We start from the raw sequence: 21227 nt of genomic DNA, 5'->3' as shown, positions 1-21227 counted from the left end.
AAGTCATATTTTCATCATTGACTCTCCACAGTTTTGCTTTAAAAAGAAAACACTATACAATATGAAGTAAAATCCAGTTCAAAGAGAACCCTCTATGGGCCTCAAAATTAAATACATTTTCCTTGTTTTATTTTTTTCCTAGGAGAGTAATTCACTTTGGTACCCTTTAAATAATATGTAAAAAGCTGGCCATGACAGGTACTGCATTTAGTCCATTCTTGACGGAGGGGGAGAAAAGCCCAGGGTAGATCATGGGGAGAACAGACACATTTGTCAAAGGGAACTCTCTCTTCTGACTGTTCTCTAGATTTATTCGTTGTTTCACTTTCGCAAGAATAATGCGGCTCTCTCTGGAGTGCCCCTCCCTCCCTATCACTTGTGTTTTGATTCATAGACTTCTGCAGTGGGGTGCTCAGAGGAGATGCAAATCACTGCGCAGCCCACTGTTAAGCACGTCGGCAGGGAAGGAATCGGTGCAGGGAATTTACGTCGGAATTTTCCTCATCAGTTATGCTGTCACGAGCAGGTCAGCCAAGACAGGGATTTGGGGTTAAGAGAAGCCAGGCTAGTCTAGACTCTGGATGCAAAGTGAGGCAGCGTTTAGAATGGTGGGTTTAATTTATATAGTAAGCCATATAAGATAACGTTCATTATTAAGCAAGTTTGGAACGGACTAAGAAGTTGTACAATTCATCCTTCCACCAACATACATGGAAAGTTCTCTACACAACCACTTATATGCTAAGATTTCTTGCCTATTGTTTGGCTTTGGCCTGGAGATTTTCTGGGTAGTTGGTACTATTTTCTCAACAGGGGCCAGCAGTTACACAAATTTCCTTGAATTGACTTCAGAAACATATGACTGCTGATAGAATGCTATTATACATTAGCTTCCAGGTGACAACCACTTACTAATAGAATTTCCCTCTCATAATAAATGTCAGTTGTTAGAAGCATATGATCAGACCCACTTAGAGTGAATGATGAGACTTGTAATGTTACCTGAATATGATTTAAAAAAAATACTTCCTAATAATCATAATCAATTTGAAGACATGAATGAAGACTTTTAGGGCCCAATGAAAGGACATTTAAAATAACCTAATCAACCCCATTGCCTCAGAAAGGTAAAATGATTTGCCCAAGGTCTCACTGCTGGCAGGTGACACTGCCCAACCTTGAAGAAAGTGCCTTCCCCTCCTTGCTGAGCCTTTTGCTTCATCTCCTAACAATACACAGACGCTGTGGATTTATGTCACCATTGAATACTCACCTGTGCCCATTTCTTGCGCCAGTCTTCACGGCTGTATTTGTTATACTCCATTAGGAGCCAGTCACGGCACTGGAGGTGGGAAAGAATGTCACAAAACGCAGTCCCATTTCCTCCAAATTCATAGTCCATTTTAAAGAGCCAGCGTTGGATTTCCGGGTAATCGAGGATCAGCTGAGTCAGCTGTTCTATCATCTGTGGGGATGAAGACGTGGCAACATTTAAGGTAGCTGGTGTCCTGGATTCCTTTGTACTGTATTAACTCAGTTGTATTTTTCAAGTGTCTTTATTTCAAATGGTCTGTTCATTACGTTATCCTCTAGTTTTTAAGACAGACTGGAAGAAGTTTTAAATGATGTAGAGATGATGTGAAGAAACCACTAACCAATGGGACTAAAGGCACGTTTAAAAGTATAGTCCTATTTATGAGAAACTGAAATTATCATTTGCCTGCTTTTCAAAGCAAAATAAAAAATTGAATTTTGGTATTGTTTTCTTTCCTTTTCAGAGAATTGTGTGTTTCCTTATTGATTCTTCAAATGATTTTTTTATAGTTTCAAGACTATAAAGATTTATAGTCTTGAAAACTTTATTTGGTGCTTTGTTGAGCTTTTAAATGTTATAACCCAGTGGTCGGCAAACCGCGGCTCGTGAGCCACATGCGGCTCTTTGGCCCCATGAGTGTGGCTCTTCCACAAAATACCACGTGCAGGCGCCCACGTACAGTGAGACTGAAACTTCGTGGCCCATGCGCAGAAGTCGGTTTTCAGCATGGGCAAGTCTATTTTGAAGAAGTACTGTTGATATTTGGCTCTGTTGATTAATGAGTTTGCCGACCACTGAGATAGATGAAACAAGTATACAAGACGAGTGTGGATGGGAGAGTTGGAAGGGGTTGACCTCAGCGAAGATACCTCAATCAGATTGAGGATGTTTTTAGCAAAGGCCAGCTTAGGAGTACCCTAATTAAGTTAATAACAATATACCTACCTGTATAGTTTAAGTTTAAAAAATTTGGCTCTCAAAAGAAATTTCAATCGTTGTACTGTTGATATTTGGCTCCGTTGACTAATGAATTTGCCGACCACTGTTATAACCCATAAAACATTTAACATTTTCCTCATTAACATACATGAAATGCATTTGTTTGGCTGGTCAATTGGCCAAGTGCATTATATAACATGTATTATATGAACACGAGCGGTAAAGGAGATAAAACGTTCATGGAAGCAATGTTCCTGGAATACACACCAATCCTATTTAACACGGTACTCCCTCAGGAACTGGGCTCCATCACATGGAAGTTTAAGGGGTAAAAGTGCAAGCTCTAATATCATGGTGATAATAATGATGCTATCTAACATTGCTGAACTCTCAGCAGGAGCCAGGCCTTTGACTAAGCTCTCTACATGAGTTTATTTTTAAATTGAATACTCACAACCTCTGAGGCAGGCACCGTGTTTAGTTTCATTTCATATGTAAATAACTGAGGGCCCGCAAATTTGAATAACAGGCCCACAATCACACAGAACTGAGCGGCAGAGCAGACTCCGCCCAGGCTGCCCTGACTCCAACGCCTAAGCTCATTCTCTCGCCACTGGGCTGCCTAGCTCAGCCTGCGGAGAGGAGGAGGAGCGGTGGGTGGAGGGAGAAGTTAAAAGAGAAGCAACGTTCCTTCCCACCAATAGCCATTTGGGATAAGTTTTAGTCAGACAGAAGTCTAAAGCAATATTATTTAATTATAAGTCATACTGTTCTAGTAGGGCCTTGGAGAAAAATAACTCACTAAGTCACAAAATGATGTGTGTGTGTGTTTTGTCTTCTCATCAGACTTTCCAGGGTACTTGTATACTTCTCCAAAAGAAGCAAAGCATTACTAAGCATTTGCTTTGATGAGCCTACCCACTGCTGTACTTGGCTATGGTCCCTTATACTTAAGGAGGTCTCTGCAACATTCTGTTTTTATTTATTGATGAGAGAGAGAGAGAGAGAGAGAGAGAGAGAGAGAGAGAGAGAGAGAGACATCAATTTGTTGTTCCACTTATTTATGTATTCACTAGAGAGGCCCGATGCACAAAATTCATGCAAGAGTATAGGCCTTCCTTCCCCTGGCTGTTGGCACCGGCTTCCCGCTGGCACCCAGGACCTAGGCTTCCCTCCCGCCCCTGCTTTGTCTAGAAGGACATCCGGAATGATGACCAGTCTAATTAGCATATTACGCTTTTATTATTATAGATTGGTTTCTTGTATATTCCTCGACTGGGAATCAAACTGACAGCCTCAGTGTGTTGGGATGACACCCTAACCCATCTGAGCTGCCCAGCGAGGCTGCAACACTCCTATTCTCTTCTCTTTGGATGATGTTTTGGTCACCGGATGGAATGTTTTTCAGCTAAAGTGTGTGAAAGGACTAAAGATTGTGGTTCTGCTGAAGTACAGAGCTGGAAGATTAAAATTATTTTGATTAAAGGTACAATCTGTTTTCTTGAGTTGTGTTTTTTTAGCTGCTCTTCCTGGGGATGTTACACTACCCAGCGGTGTGGAAGTGACATCAAAACGGGCATTCTTGGGATCCCTGGAAGCCCTGTGCAATCATGGGGTATTCAAATAGGGTGGACATGGAATTGTCTTAGTTCCCTAATTATCAAGTAGTGTCTGTGGATAATTTGGGTATTTAAATTACAAGTACTCTGGTCTACCCACCATGTAGCTATGAGCTTTGCCTATAAAGGTTTTTAAATGAACCTTTCAAAGTTACATCCCTTCTTTCTCTGGTATTGTGTTGAGAAGATAGATTCTATATTTCATCATATTTAGCTGTATTATGATCATACTTTGCAGAAGTAGAAATAGTCTTTGGTGAGTAATCTATAATAATAAAAGCATAATATGCTAATTAGGCTGGATGTCCTTCTGGACGACCTTCTGGACGAAGCCTGATGGTGGGGGCTGAGGCAGAGGCAGCCTTGGCGGTGGCGGGGGGCCGAACCCCTTGCACGAATTTCATGCATCGGGCCTCTAGCATTTTATAAAATTACTTTGCTGGTGTAAGAAAAGGTGTTCTGGCATAGCATTTTTATTGTATATTTGGAAATATTGTGTATTCAGAGACTCAACTACTAACAAAATTATCATCTGTTTCTTCCAAATCCTGTTATTTGTTGCTTCTGAGAGTCCTATAAATGGGCGTCTGTTGATGGATCCCCTACAGTATGAAAAGGATCAATAATATTGTAAAGACTGCACCATGGGAAAGAATTATGTGCTATCTTTAAGTGAAAATTGAACAGTGCTTTAAAATAGCGCCACTATTTTTGCTTATTTAACCAAAGCTGTCAATATTTCATATGGAGCATATGCCAGAAAAAGAACTTGCATGGTTACTTTATGGATCAAAACAGGACATGCTCACGGTGCTCACACTAGACTTAACTAAATAAATTACTTAATCATAAACCAAATGACTTTACACTCTTTCAGAACATTTATGATTCTTTGTTTGAGTTTATCTGTTCAAAAGATGTAATATAATTTTAAATTGCCATTCATTTTACACTGGTGTAGAGCAGAAGTAGAAAAATGACTACTGCTAAAATCCAACTGATAGTCAAGAATATTTATTAACCTAAATTAAGATGATCACAGCTTTCCTTCACCAGCTTTAAGTTTATGATGCACAGCGGTAAAAGTCAGTGCTATTGATTCATCGCCATCTGCGAATTCAAAATGCTGACACACTCAGATAGCTTAGGTAGGATAGTCAGTATCTGGAAAAATCTCAGTGGAGTACTTCAATTCTTGATGACCTCAGACATATGTTTTCCAAACAAGTAGAGTAGAACTCAGTTATAAGTCTGTTTAAGGTGATGCAATTTGCATGTGCCATAGGTGAAATGACATCCCTCAAATCTGATGTGTCTACAGGGAAGTTTTAAATCCTACTTCTGAACACCAGCACTAGAGGAAGGTTGTCCTGCATTGAATGTGCCTGCATCTTTAACCACATTTCATGGCAAAGACTGCCTGAGTTCTCAATCAGTGAAGATGAAATCAAGACTCCATACAACTATTGCACATACATTTTAGGGTTTTGGAAATTATTTAATGTAATGTACACTCTTCCCTTTATGGCTCCTTCCTGAGGGACCAAAGGATTTTTGTACTAGCGAAGGATGTCTGCAGCCCTCTGACATAGGCCCTCTGCCACCTGCCTTGACAGACAGGTGCCCCTCGTGGAGCTTTCCAAACTGCCTCCTTTGAGCTAAAATTGTCTTTCCCATTTCTCAGGGACCTGCTCAATGGATGGCTAGCTAATACGATGATGAACTAAATAATCCCTATCGAGGCAATCAATATTGATAGCACATTGGTGCACTAACAGGGTCTTCAATGTCTTAATCCAAATGAGTTAATATTTTTCAAGGACAATACTTTTAAACACGAAGTCCTAAAGTAGACCTAACAACTCAACTCAAGTATTCCACATAATCTCCACTGGGCAGGGCTGGCTCCAGAAGGCCTGAGGTCCCTGCAACTTCAAGAGGATGTGCTCTATTTGAATAGAGCCTCTCTTTTCCACCCCGCATACCTGCTGGTGACTAAAGATGTCAGATATTCCAGGAGGGAACGGCACATTGGCGCTGGCAAACATCTGTTTACTTCCAGACTTGGTGCTATAAAGATGAGTTATTTCAGGCTCTGGACCCAGGATGGGTACGTCTAACATATCTGCCACGGCCAGATCATCTTTGTGGAGGAACCCGCTGACAATGTAGGCATCTCGTCCACTGATGAGATTTTTTATTCTTTTGATTGCTTTGGGACTGTACTTCAGGTGAGTCGCCAGGCACATATGTTGCTTCTGGGGGAAGAGCATATCACTCTTGTTAAAAGGTGTTCTTTTTTTCTAGTCCATGCACCTAATTTATAATGTTGCACACCATAAATGCATTATTAATAGCAGGCTGGGTTATGACCTATCCTGTTGTTTAGCAGTTTAAATTGATAAAAGCTGTTGGGGTGAGGCTCTATAATCGCTCACATCTTTAGTGTGTGGGAAATAGGCTCACTGGGAATAGAACTAATTACTACACATCTGTATTTATTTGATCCACGTGGAATTATCCTTCTGTCAGAAGGAAAAGAGGCTGGCGGCCTTTGGATAATAGTGATTCATCTCTGCAGCACTTCTGGCCTGGTTTAACACTAAAGCGCCTGGAAAATCAATACCAAAAATGAAGAAAAACGTCCCATAGGATTCCTCTCTGTACAGGACTCCTAATCTGGCAACTCTTTAAATGATTCGGTAAGAAAAAGGCGTTTGGCTTGATACTTCCTTTCCAAAGCTCTGCCACAAAGTCTGTCTCAGAGACTATATACCTTTTATAATGACTATCCTGGTTCTTGGCCAATCACTTTGGAGAGGATTCATGAATGCAAAAGTATTTGAAAATTTCAGCAAGACTGAAGCTTTCATTTTAGTTTTGATTATTTAGACCCAGCTCAGCAATACATGCGACTGTCTCATTCAATTAAATAAATAATTCTGGCATGTCTAATAGGGGCTGAGGACAGAGCCAGATGGTCATCACACACCAAACGAATACAACCATGTTTCTGCATTCAAGGAGCGGGGGCACAAATGGGTACCGTTAATGCATAACTAATCAAAGCAGAGAAAAGCCATAAAGAGCTACAGAAGGCCCCGGAGGCATGGAGAAGGGAAGCAGAGGACACATGCTGATGGGGGGAGCTGAAAAGGCAAGTGACTCATTCTCCTGGGGCCTTAGTTTTTTCACCTGTAAAATGAGTATAATACTAGTACTCATCTCATAGGGATGCTGTAAGGTCTGAATGAGATAATGCATGTAAAGCACTTAGCACAGTGGTTTGGACACAATAAGCACTTAATGAATGGTAGCTACTACTATTATTAAGAAAGAGGTTGGGGTTGAGGTAAATTTTGAAGGATGGGTAGGTGAGGATAGGTGTGGGAAAGACATTAACCAAGGATGAACTATGAGAAGCCAAGATCATGCTCACTTCCTCTAGAGAAGGGCTGGGGTTAGGAGTCAAACAGTGCTGGCTTCGAATCTGTCTCTATCATTTATAAGCTACCTGAACTTGAGCAAGTTTGTAAGCTACCTGAACCTGAGCCTAAGTTTTGCCATCTGTTAAATGGGAATAAAAATACCCATTTGCTGGGTTGCTCTAAGGATAGAACAAGATCATGAAAGTAAACACCTATTATAATGCATGACATTGAGTTGCTATTCTATAAATGATAGTACTTATTATTACAGAGAAAACTCTCTTTTTAAAGTCATTAAAATGTCATGTAGAAAATATAATGCAAGTTGCCAGAGTGTTAGGGAGTTCAAGGAATTTTGTAGACTAGCACCTACTCCTCCAACTATAGTCAAAATTATCTACTCAACATGGCATGAAGATATGGAGAAACACTGAGCAACTATTTCTGGGAATATCAAACTGTTGTGGGTGTAATAACTGCTGAGTATGGGAGAAAGAGACCAAGGAGAGCCCTGGGATTTCAGTCTTGCCTGGATTTCTAACTTGCAAGGTGAATTAGAAAACTCCCCAATATTCAAATGAAAGGTTGGACTAGACTTCTCTAGGGTCCTTCCAGCTCTGCAATAACTTTTTCTTTAAAACCAGAGCTCTTCTGGACTTATCGCTTAATGGGTTCAGAATTTCTGCTTGGGATGTTGAAAGAGTTTTGAAAATGGATAATGCAATGATTGCCCAACAATGTGAATGTGCTGAATGCCACTGAAATGTACACTTAAAATGGTTAAAATGGTAAATTTTATGTTATGTATATTTTACTCCCTCTCTCTTCCTGCCCCCCCCCCCCCACACACACACACACAAAAGGAAAAAAACACAGAGCTCTTCTGAGAAGAGGATTTATTGATTTACCCTTCTGGGCCTTCCTTCAGAGTAGGTGTTGTAGTCTGCGTTCCTCAGATCTGTGCAACATGCCTTGTCTACCGTAACTGAAATCCATTTTCACAACCTACATCCGAGAGCGCAGTTCTAGGAAACCCAATGCTCCACTAGACAATGGCTGGTAACAGCACCTCATGAGTTTGTGTTTCCCATCTGGGTGATCCCTGTCTTCCCCCTTGTTTATTTCCTTCCTTTCCTTTCCCCACAAATAATTTCCACTGGGAAATGTGAAAATATGAAATGTGTGGGAGACCTGGTGACCGAGTCACAGTGTGCCTGGTGGCTTTGCAGGGTCCCTAAGAAGAGTGCTTCAGGGTGGCAGTGTGCTCATGTTAAGTTCACAAGGTCAAAGCACTTCGACATGTATGTTCTCATCTGATCCATACCACACCTTGCCAATTAGCATCCCCTCTGTTGGAGATGAGGAAACTGAGGCTCAAATGATTTGCCCAAAGTCACACAGCTGGTAAACAGCAGAGATAGGATTTAAACCCAGGTATTCGCACAGTTATTGTGCCACAGCAGCCAAATCTCTCCCCTTTCACAGACTGAGAAGTGAGGGTCTGGTGAGTTTATGAGGTGTGATGAGGGGAAGTCAGATGCAGCAATAGAAAGTAAACTTGAAGTTCTGAGCACTTCTCCAGCCAGGATGCATTTCTGTCTCCTCTTGGTTTGCTTATTTCCATTGGCAAGTACTCTACCCGACCTGTATCACAGTCATCTGTGGCAAGCCTTATTCTTCAGGCAAGATGGTGCCCTACTATCGTGTTCAATATGTGTTTAAGAAAGATATGAGTATGAATGAGTGGCAGAGTACACATTATTGACGGCAGATCTTGTATGACCATTAGATCCAGGCTGTGAATTAACGCAGCTTGAAAAATATAAAATATTCCGAATTCCATAGCATTAAAATTGCATTTAATTGATCACCACTGACTTTTTTTAACCTGAGACAAAAGGCATTTGTTGAGGATATCTTCATAAACATTAAAATGTTCAAAAATAGACACGACTTTATAATAGCACTCTGTACCATTACAAATCCAAACATTGTATAGTAACTTGGAGAGATGTACAAACAGATTTTTGGCACACTTTTTAAAAATCTCCTCAAAGCCATCCATTTGAATGAAAATCAGCACTGGTACAATCTCTCCAACCCATTAAAAAGAAATAAAGCAATAACTAAACATGAGCAGGAACTGAAGTGAGAACTTATTTTTTTTGTACTTGAAAATGTTGATTGCCTATGAGTGATTGCTCAAATAATTTAAACTTAAACTGTGAGAAGTATTAAAATTTACTTAAAATATTCCCTACTTGTTTCTACTCTCAACAATGCAAACCTGAATTCTGAACGAAACTCAGTGCACCTGCGAATGCTCACTGCCTCGTTCCTGCTTGAAAATCGGGGTGGGCTGGCTGACAAGGGTGCACTTCTCAGGTAATAGGATTATAGGGCTGAGAAGGACTTTGAAATGACCCAATTTGCCACCTCATTTTACAGACAAAGAACCAAGAACAGAGAGGCCAAGGGCTTGCCCAAGGCCACAAGATCCTCCAGCAGTAAAGCAGTCATTCCTGTTCATGACAGTGTTCTGGGGTCAGACAGCTTTAGGCTTGGACTCTGGCCACACTGGTAACTTGGCTTCCTCACCCTTGGAAGGAGATTGATCAGTTCTATCTTACTGCGTTGTTCTGAGAATCAAATGAGAACATGTATCTACGCCTTTGATATATGTTAGCTCGCTCACTTTCCTTCTCCCAAACTAGTGCCCCTTCCCCATGTGATGCCTCCTCAATGTATACGGGCATTTTAGATGCACAGAAACTCCTCATTAGCAGCTATCAGGAGAAACTCGGGAAATTAACTACATCCTCATGACAGTTTTTTCTTCCTTGCTTCCTAAAGCCCCTGCATCTCTGCCATTGAGGCCAGGGGACGGCTGGGAAGCACAAGGCAATCCCTGCATTGTTGTGGATATCCGTAGGCCCCTAAGAATGGTAGTGGTGATGATTTGTCCCCATCTTTTCTTTTGCTTGTCCTGGCCAGGATTTTGCTTTTCTCTTCCACAGCCCAGGGATGCCAATAAAGCAGAGATTTGGGGGGAACGTTAAGGTATCCAGTTATGAAAATTTAAAATCTTCATCTTGGTAGAAGAGAGCAAAATCTGATGACAATTCACTGAGTATTTCAGCAAAGCAGAAGTATTATAGCAACCCTCCCCGCCCTGGCAGGCCTTTTATGGGGGGAGTGGTAAAAATTATGGCGCATCCAAAGGGTTAAGGGGTAGGAAGTAACTCAACACATATATGCTTCCTACGTAAAGCTTGCAAGCAGTTTCTCTGGCAATAGATAGAGAGTTGACTTTGGTATATCCCACTGTTGAATGGAAAAAAAGCTATCTGTATTAGCAAATTCAGACTCTTGATTCACACACACACACACACACACACACACACACACACACACACAGGTCTCCTCAAAACTGCATAGTCCACTGGGTATTAAAATGTTGTTTGTTTAACATGGAAAGTTTAAATTATTGTTAAAATATAGCGAAGTTCATTCAAGCCATCTCGTGCGCTGCCTTGTTTTTGAACACTGCCCTCGGGGTTCCGTGCATTTCCCCAAAGCTCTAGTCTACAGATGGAATTTCACTCAGAATTCTTTCCATTCGTTAAAAATCAGAACAAGTTAACACAGACACACACACACACCCTGAGCCTTGTTCACTATGAACCATGGGATACGGTAAATAAGACCAAATTCCCCTGAGTGGGGGGTGAACCCAAAACCACGGATCTGAAGGAATGGCGGTGTGGAAGTCAGAACACAGGGCCCTGGCCTAGATTCTGCCCTGAACCAGCTTTGTGACCATGGGCAGGGCCAGCCTTTCTCTGCTTTGGTGTCCTCCACACACAATGAAAAAGAAACCGTGGATGTTATAAATTCACCTACTTGGTGGTACCGCCCAATAACCCCAATTAGGCTTCAGCTACAGAGAAACTGGAAGGGTTGCTCAACTACTGGTAAGTCTGAAAGTTAAACTGGGATATTTACTGCCTACAGTCCAACTAGTCGTCTAATCAGTAAAGCTGTTAAACTTGAAATAATATTTCACTGATGTGTACCAGAGCGTTGCAAGTTATAAAATTTCCAATTTAATTTTACTGCATCCCTGAAGCCGTGGTAATTAGAAGACAAACTCACAGTGAAGATCTTTATAGCTTCAGGGGTGATAATTTTGAACCTGTCCTGCAGGTCACTTCTGTCCTCAAGGTCCCCCGATTTGACAGCTGCCTGTAGACTCAGGATTTTATGGTAATACAGAAGTAACTCTTCATTCATTTGATGGGAGCAGATGTAGATGACGCTTACATTGGCATCTACAAACAACAGGCACAGTGTTAATTACTGGTATAAAGGTAAATGACATTATGAACTCTGGCATCGGATGGATGTGGCACAGTTTAACATAAAGAGCATATCCAAAGCCACACTGAAGTTAAGTCAGATCGGTTTTGTACAGATCTTAGCAGTGTAACAGGCTTTTGGGCGCTTTAACATTCCTCTAAAGAAAAGATATATTAACACTATCCCTCCTAAAATGGACACAATGATTCTTTCAGAAGGAAGGCTGTGAGGTACCATGGAAGTCTACTTTCAAATAATGCAGAGAGACTCAGCCCCAGAACTCCCATTAACATCAATGGGAATTGCATACTGCTTTAAAAATTTATCCCATTAGCTTCAGTAAATTATGAAACAGAGCTATTAACTTTAAAATGCTGATGAAATGGCAATTTCTTATTCTGCCTGGACTTGGCAAGGCCAATTCGGGAACTTTCCTTTCCAAATAAATCGTAAGATTATGACCACAGCAATGGTTATTTCAAGAGACCAACCTTTCCCCTGCTCCATTCCCAAAGAGGAGTAGATTAATTATGTAGGACATCTAGTGACTGTCGGTTTAAAGGAAACACTGTCTTCATTCAACTGTTCTCCTTCTTAAGATGTGCTTATGGACTTAGAAAGAAATCCTCATTAAATATCCCACCCAAATGGAAGTCAGGTGAGGTTACCCTCTCCAGGCTGCAAAATATTTCAAGGAGTATGGACAGGAAATCAGCAGCCAATAAAGTCAATTAATTAAATAATTAATTAATTAATGAAAATAACTGACCAGTAGGAGCAAAGCACTTGACAAGACATGGAGGGAAATACAGGAAGCAAAGCAATGGAGACGCTGGCCATGAGAAGCAACCCTTTCACCCACCCGACAGCCAAGAAGCATGGTGGAAAGCAGCAGGCACGAGGAAGCACGCCCACCCGGTGCTGGGGAAGTTCACAGGAGGGAGCTCTGTAAATGTGTCCTCGGGGAGGAAGGGCTGAGAAGGGATTTGGAGACTCCTCTGTTCGGTCTGGCAGAGGGCACAGAGCATAGACTGATTGAATTCTGGCTCAGCTGCCCAGGGACCCTGGATACATTATTTAACCTTTGTAAGCATCGGTTTCTTCATCTGTAAAATGGGGGATAAAATCACCGGGGGCACAGTTTTAGAGCGTATTAAATGAAAGAATACATGATATTCATAGTTATATACAGGGTGGGCAAAAGTAGGTCTACAGTTGTTTGCATGGAAAAAGGCATGCAGGTATAGCTTTATTAACTCTGTGTTTTGCATACTCACAACTATACACCCCCTTTTGCCAACCCTCGTATATATATGGCGCCCGGTGCCGTATCTGTCACACAGTAGGTGCGCAGCAGACAGTACAAACATCCTCCACGGCTTACCCTTCCTAGGCCAGCCACAGGTGCTCCCCGCGGCGCCCCTCACACCTGTGCTCCTTTTACTCAGTGCCTCAAGGTTTCACACGATGGAATCACATCCTCTGCTGTTCTGCCTTATTGATCTTGTCTTTCCAAACTCCTAAAAGGTAAGGTGCACACTCTTTCTTATATTGTCCCAAGTCCTGATACAGTATAGAGTGTGCAGGAGGCACTTACTAAGTACTTGTGGGTGGGCTGAAGGGATCTGGGAGACTGGAGAGATTCAGGGCCTGGAACATGTCACACAATCAGTGAGCTCCCTGGCATCTGGGAGACATGTCCCGCTCCTGAGACATCTGTGGCTAGAAGTAGAGTCCTCCGAACTGACCTGGTGCTCCATAAATGTAACTACGTGAGGGGCTCCTATTTAATTTGGGAACCCAAATGCCATAAACCTCAAAATAAACTAACTTAGGAGACAGTGGTAAAATTGCTGAATGATCAAACTAGTTGTTCCAAATCTTGTGCTTTTAAGACGAGACTAGTGTCTTACCAAACTAATGGTTTTAAAAACCACTAGTATTTTTTTTTAAGTATTGAAAAAGGACACAAAAACAAATAAAAATAACTTAAAGACTCCGTAACAGAAAACTAAATTTTCTTGGGAAAAAATTTCTAGGTTACAAATGATGACAAATCATGTTGCTAATTTCACCTTTCCTGTTCATTTCTGGCAAAGGAATACATATCATTAACACTAATATCCAGTATTAGTGTGGCTTGACTGTGAATCTATAAACATTCAAAATTGACAGGTAATTTTGGAAAGAAATTAATATGAAAATGAAGATTGCTTTGATTGCTAAGCAATAGTCAATATCAATCACTCTCTTGCTTAACTCATCTAGAAATTGAAAATACTAGTCGTTGCGTCTCCACCTGACATTCTGACTTCATGGCCAATACGTGAATGACAAGTCTTACCAACATGATCAATCAGATTATCTTTATTTCCCCTGAATAAACAGAAAAAAATCAATACCCTTTACTAGGAATTAATGGAATTAAAAAAAAGATACTCATGTAAATTACAGCATAAGGAATATATTCAATAATATGCATGGTGTCAGATGAGTACTAGAATTCGCAGGGTGATCCCTGCATAAGATATATAAATGTCTCATCACTGAGTTGTACACCTGAAACTAATATAACATAAAAATAGAATTTAAAAGATAGTAATTTATTCTTCCACAAGATTGTTGCTAATTTTCTTAGTTTCTTATTTCACAATCAAGTACCTTGTCTAACTACTCCTTGAGAGGTTTTAGGATTGCCTTCTGTGCCATGAAGATAGTGTAGCAAGAAAAGGCATTTGGTTCATAATCTCTCAGAAATGTCCATTAGCAATATTTCCCATTGCAGGTAGACCTACACAGAATTATTGGATTATTTAAAATAGAAGTTTAATACTTTCAAGTCTTTTCTAATAATGAGAATCTCTTGTAAAGAAATTCTTTGGCGATGGTTTGTGCTATATGAAAAGCTAAGAAAAAAATTAATTCAAATAAATTAGAGCAAAGTCTGCCCTCTGCTGCACTTCAGTGGTTTCCACCCGGTCAGGTTTTTAGTTGCAATAGCTCAGCACTAACAAATCAATCTCAAGTCATTAAATTTATTTTTGTAAGGCTGAAAAACAATATGAGTGCCTAGATAATAGATTAAAGCAATTATACTATTATTATTTTAGGACACTGTAAATTTCAAGTACGGATGTATTTTTGTTACTAAATGGCATTTATAAAATAATAATGATGCTGAAATATATGTGAAGCATGTAAAGTATGTCATTCCAGGGAGCCAGCTGAGTTGGTCATTGATAATTTAAAATCCTTCTTTGTTTTGCTTAAATAAGGGCCAAAGCAATTATATTTTTAACAAAACGAAGAAGTTTTTATTTGGTAACTAATAAAAAGCTAGTTTTTGTTTAACCCTGAATTTTGGCTAGTACATCCCAAACTGCTTCACTGTTATTGCTCGGCCTTTGCAGCCTTTATTCTTTAAGCCTGGCCAGCACCCGAGCTTTGAATGGTATCAGTCAAATTCTCGTACCCGTCACTCCTGGCTCCAGGTGGTGTCTGATTTGGAACTGACCAAATCAGTATTGGAACTTGACTTTTACAAAGGTGTATCTATCACTCAAGGTTTGTACTTAAGAATTTCCTCTATTAGGCATCCTCTGTTTTCTAATAACTAGATGCTATATATTAGATAAAATCTTTTAAAAATCTATCCTCATTTCCCTCTTATTCTTACAATGAAGACACAATGCTTTTAATTTCTGATACCACCTTCCACTCATTCCCCAGATAATATAATAGAGAATATTGGCACAAACATGGTTATTTCACTCCCTGCAAGAATTAATAAATGAAGAAGATATGGGGCTATAGGAGAGAAATACTTATCCAAACCTGCAGCAAAGAGAATTTAGAAAACTACCCAAGTAAATTGGTTAAAGATGTCATTTTTGAAATTCAAGTTGACTTCGCTATAAACCTGTCCTTTAAAACAAAACATTCAATTGCCCTGCAAGTAAATGAGAAATCTGAGCCTTTTACTTATAGAGAGAGGAAAAAAAGCAAAAACAAACAAAAGAAACCCCCTCAAAAACATTTTATCCCCACCCACTGATAAACATTCCAAAGAGTCATTGGTGTAAAAGTGTTTACTGTACCTATGATGTCACACAGCCGCCCCAACTGCATGTTCTGTTGAGTGTCGAAGTTGTCAATATTTTGTCGCACAGGCTGGGTATAACCTAAAAGGCAAACAAGGTGTCAAAACCCAGAAAGAGCGAATCAGGATGGCAACATGGCACACCCAGGATTCCAAATGTCACCGTTCACATTTCCAGGGAAGAGTTTTCTCTGGAGCATCTTGCAGAAACAGCCTCACTCCCAAGAGTGAGGTCCTCGCTTCCCAGGGGAGTAAGCATTATTCCGGGAGATGTGCTCAGCAGCACTTTCTGCGACAGACAGAGGTTTGTATTTTTCAATACCGGCCAGGCTGCTGGGAATCAGGGTTATGAAAACATGGGGAAATTTTCTGACATTTAACATGAATGTTCAAAACAACATGTAAAAAATTATGCTCAGGTTAAAACACACACACACAATTTTGGCTTTTTAACTTATGCTTCCTATGGGGCATTTTGAATATGTGTCCCAGGGTTATTCTAAACTGACACACAGATTTCAAGAGAAACCTCTTGCTGTCAGGAATATGTCTTTAAGTGAAAGAAACATGCTTCTGCTCACACAGTCAAAAGGACTTTTAACCTTTAAAGGGCAATAAAGGTTCTTGCGGTCAGTGCAGTATTTTATCAGTGCTAACGAAAGTCCTGCCAGTTGCCTTCGTGTCCAGTGGAAACAGAGCAGAAGGAAAACCGACGTGGGTTACTATTGTCCAAAAATCTTCCACAGCAACAGACAGCAGCAACAACACTTCCTGCTAATACGTCAGGGTTAAAAATATAAGTGTGTGAAAACATGAACTTTAAAGGCATGCATGCTCACAATCAGGTATAATGGCTTACACAAAATTCAACAACTGTAGGTGCAACTCATTTTTTTTTTTTATTCTCAATAAAATTGCTTTTCACATTTTGAAGAAATGCTTCAATGCCTCCTTGTGGTTAGTGAGCCCAAACACATGTTTCAAGTTAAACTGCCATAGATAAAGTGATTTTAAATACTGCATCTTTGAGATGGCACAGACTTCCTTTTCAGCGAAAGGAAAACTATAGCAATTCAGGCAACAGGGCTTCAGATCAAATGAACTCAGATAATTGGCTCCTTGCTTTGATGTCAGTGTTTAAACACTAGACGACGTCTGGAAATTAAATGAGTTTACAATTCCTCTGAAAGCCTCCCTTTGGCTTTATGCAGATAAACTAAAGAGGCAGAAAGCCAAATGGGTTGTTGGAATTATTTTTGAAAAATTATTAAATTCTAAAATAATTTGGGGAGCCATTCCATGGAATATGAAAATTAATATAGACAGCTACAAACAATGCTGTCTTGGTGTGTGGTTGCAATATTGTAACTTGGGATTTTGCATATGTATAATTTGAATAAATGTTTAGAAAGTGGCATCATGAATAACATACATTAAAACTATAAGAAGGCAGAAAAAAATGCCTAAAGAAATAAGGTGCTATTAAGAAAAGTGCCTGAGAGCATTCCATGAACACATTTCTTTTAGAAAGTAAAGATAAAAGGCAGTCTGATGTCTCATTAAGACGCTGTCCAATTTAAAATATAAAGGCTGTCCGGTCACTTTCTGCAGCACAGGAATGAATATATCTGTGTTTCAATCAAGTGCTTGAAGTTAGTTTTCCAACAAAGTATTTAGTACCTCTGTTACCACTGATCAAGGATGCATATAAAGTATCTACACAGAATTACGGGGTATGATAGAACTGGTTACTCCGTTAAACCTACAAATACACCCATTTTAAAGAACTGCATATCAACAATCTCAGAACATTGTTATAGAAGATCATATGAAGTAACAGATATGAAAACATTTTGCAAAGTGTAAAGTGCTGGGCAAACATAGGTATTTTAATGTTGTGAGGTATGTGCACTTCCAAAGCTTGTAAGAGCAACAACAAGTTCTGTGTATGTTGCAACAGACCACTCTACTTGGGCAAGATGCAATGCAATGCACAGTGCCATTGGCAGAGCAGATGTTGGGAGTCAATTTTTAAAAAAATCAGATTTATTCTTATGTTTTGTATATCCACAAAGTAGATGACTCCTAGGTGAAAAGACCTCATTAATGCTGATGGCATATATTAAATACAACAGAGACTTAACCAGGAAACTATCAGCAAGGATGCTCTGGCTTTGGGAACTTCAGCAGTTCCAGTGGCAATGAACCATCACAGTTTGGAATATAATCTACAAAGACGGGATACTTCAAAGGTCAGACTAGAAACGCTGGGGGAGTTTTGAGAACCCACTCCTCCTACCCCACCATGTTATAGATGGGGAAGCTCAGGGGAAGTGCCTTGTCTCTTGTCCAAGGTTGCATAAACCCACAAGTTATTATACAGTTCAGATACTACAGATTTAGCTCCTGTGACAAATGTGGTTACATAAAATAGAGAAAACAAGACTCTCCAAGTGTGAGCAGAGAACTACAGAAGGGACAAAGAGCCTTTGCCACTCTTAAGACTTATTTCCAATTTTGTAATGGGCAGAAGAATGACCCTTCAAAGATGCTCTTGTCCCCACCCCTGGAATCTGTGAATATGTTAGGTTACATGGTAAAGGGGAAAAAAAGTTGCAAATGCAATGAAGGCTGCTAATCAGCTGACATTAAAATAAGGAGATTGGCTGGGCCCAATGTCATCAAGGGTTCTTAAAAGTGGGAGACAGAGAGAGGAAGAAGAGTAGAGTTAGAGATGTGACTGCAGAAGAAAGGCACAGAGAGCTGCAATGTTGCTGGCTCTGAAGATGGAGGAAGGGGCCAAGGGCTTTTCTTGTTAATTCCTTTGTGGGTGGCTTCTAAAAGCTGGAAAGGATAAGGAAACAGATTATCTCATAGATCTCATAGAACCCTCCAAAAAGTAACACAGCCTGCCGACACCTTGATCTTAGCCTTTCGGGCTTCTGAACTACAGAACTGTAAGGTAATAAACTTGGGTTGTTTTAAGCCACTAAGCTTGTAGTAACTTGTTACAAGGTGATAGCAAACCAATATGACTTTCTACCTTCCCTTACCCTCCTGTATGCATCACCTCTCAGATATCTTGCTTCTCTTTCACTCTAACTGAAAGATGAGGAAGGGCCAAAATCCCCAATAAGAACTCATAATAAGCATTAGATAAGTGTTGTTGTTGCTGTTATTATCTTTTTTCTTTCTTAACTTCAGCTGAGCCAGATTGCAATTTTCAAAAGGAGCCTCATTTTTACAAACCTTACTCTTACAAACATAAAATTATATTTGAGCTATCAGAGTACAGTTCTTCTCGCTTATGCAGCTGATAGGCCCTCATCGCTGTCAAGTGTGTCGGAACACCCTTTTCTAAGAAGATTCTCAGTCTTCCCTCACAGTCACTCTCTTGCACCCTTTCTCTGCTATCCTTTTCTCATGTTGTCATTGTATGTTTCTTTGCTTGCTGGTTTATTGGTTGTACGTCTCTCCTCTCCCCTGCACTACTCCGGCTCCTGTAAACAGACTGCAAGTTCCATTAAAACAGAGACAGTGAGATATCCCCAGTCAAATGAATGAATGAAATGTATCTCAAGATCCTATTCAAAGAATCTGAAATTCCTAGCCCTTTCTGCCATGTTCTCATCATTTCCTCTCCTCCTTTCAACTCTTTTAAAATTGGGTTCCCTGATCTGAAGAATTTCTAGGAAATTCAAAGAATGGTCAGTGGGCTCTGTAGCTTTTCTAGGTCCTCATCTGCATAGAATAAAACAACAGTGGCCTGGCTGGTGTGGTTCAGTGGTTGAGAAAACTAAGAGGTCACCAGTTTGGTTCCTGGTCAGGGCACATGCCCAGATTGCGGTCTTGATCCCCAGTAGGAGGCGTGCAGGAGGCAAGCAGTTGATATTTCTCTCTCATTAATGTTTCTCTCTCTCTTTCTCCTTTCCTCTCTCTCTAAAAATCTATTAAAAAACATATTTAAAACACTGGCCTACAGGGGCACTCTCTCCTTATCACGACAGAGGGAACTTAGCCTCTTTCCTTATGGCCATCCTCATCACCTGCAAAATATTCCTAGTTTGATAGAGTATTCCATCTTTTTTTCAAAAAGTTATGCCTCTGCTTTACATCAAAGAAGGGTACCCACAAGCTGCCTCTCTAAAGTTATCCAAGTACTTTGGTCCTCTATTGAACCAAGAATACTCATCACTAGTTCAATTATGCTCATACTGGCTGTCATTTCTCCATCTTCATTTCTACCTTCATCTTTTTTCCCATTCCCACCCTCACTACCGTACAAACTCCTATCAGATGATGCTAACTGACTCTTTGCAAGCAGTAAGCTAGCTGTGCTAGGACTGGCTTTTCCTTCACAGAAACCAAGGCAACACTCAGTGACTAAGCTCTCTTAGGACTATGCATGGCTCTGTGATAGGCCCCTGCCCCTGTAGTAGAATCAAATATTTTTGAACACCTGCTCATTACCCTGTGGTTGACTCCTAGTTTCTTTTGTCTCCAAGTCCTATTCCTTATGGTACCTAAGGCAGCGAAGGGGTTTAAAACTGACTTCTAGTTACTAGGTAATTCTCATTCATCTGATCACCCTGGCCTGAGATGGCAGTCAACCATGCCTCAGTATGAGGGACTGAAGCAGTAGTCTCAACCTTTTCCCCATTTTGAAACACATGATGGGAGATGTTCAAATGTATCACACACTGCTAGGCATATGCAGTACAGAAGCAACAGTAGCTCCATCCCTCTCTCGTCCACTCAAGAAAGCATACTGCCAGCTCAGCAAGAGCACCATTATCACAGAGATGATCTTGAATTGCTCCAATTCATTGAAAAAATTATCATTAGTCAACTTTGGTATTCTAATAGTAAAAATTTAGGGGAACATGTGCCATACTTCACAATTGATTACATGTCAACATATTACAGTAATCTAGAGAAATGTGATCTGGACATTATGGTTATACCCAGCTTTTAATTAGTTGTGCAAATATGAAAGCACAAGATACTGAGATAGGAGAAAAGATGTAGCAAGAGAGAGGCCCATTTGGGTTATTTACATAGTATTCATGGCCCAGGACACGGATTTGTGCATACTGAAAGGAAATTAATTAGAAGAAATATTTTACTATCGCTATTTGCTCTTTCTCTATAATAGAAGAGTCAACCAAATTCAAGATCGGCAATGACAGATCCCAAAACACACACATGCGATTGGCACTAGCAAGAGCTTTTTATGTATCGCACATGTGCAAGTCAACTTAGCCTTTTATATATATACTAGAGGCCCGGTGCACAAAAATTTGTGCACTCGGGGGGGAGGAGGGGTCCCTCAGCTCGGCCTGTGCCCTCTCGCAGTCTGGGACCCCTCAGGCCATGACCACTTGCTGGCTTAGGCCTGCTTCCTGGGGGATTGGATTTAGATGGTAATCAGACATCCCTCTGGCAGCCCGGCAGCCCTTGGGAGATGC

The 21227-nt window shown here is 40.4% G+C and overlaps 1 protein-coding gene across 1 annotated transcript in view; it reads right to left on the bottom strand.

Annotated features, from left to right (window-relative positions):
- Nucleotides 1-21227, bottom strand: part of IQCH (IQ motif containing H) — a 105795-nt gene that overhangs the window by 70334 nt on the left and 14234 nt on the right. Inside the window, exons 4-7 of the mRNA XM_036352386.1 lie at nucleotides 15758-15841; nucleotides 11457-11632; nucleotides 5859-6131; nucleotides 1274-1465 (exon numbers count right to left, since the gene is read on the bottom strand). Of these exons, the coding sequence (XP_036208279.1) occupies nucleotides 1274-1465; nucleotides 5859-6131; nucleotides 11457-11632; nucleotides 15758-15841 (725 nt within the window). The remainder of the gene's footprint in view (nucleotides 1-1273; nucleotides 1466-5858; nucleotides 6132-11456; nucleotides 11633-15757; nucleotides 15842-21227) is intronic.

Source organism: Myotis myotis, unplaced genomic scaffold (assembly GCF_014108235.1).
Source record: "Myotis myotis isolate mMyoMyo1 unplaced genomic scaffold, mMyoMyo1.p scaffold_m19_p_1, whole genome shotgun sequence".
Classification (NCBI taxonomy): Eukaryota; Metazoa; Chordata; class Mammalia; order Chiroptera; family Vespertilionidae; genus Myotis; species Myotis myotis.
This window is presented reverse-complemented; position numbering and strand designations above follow the sequence as displayed.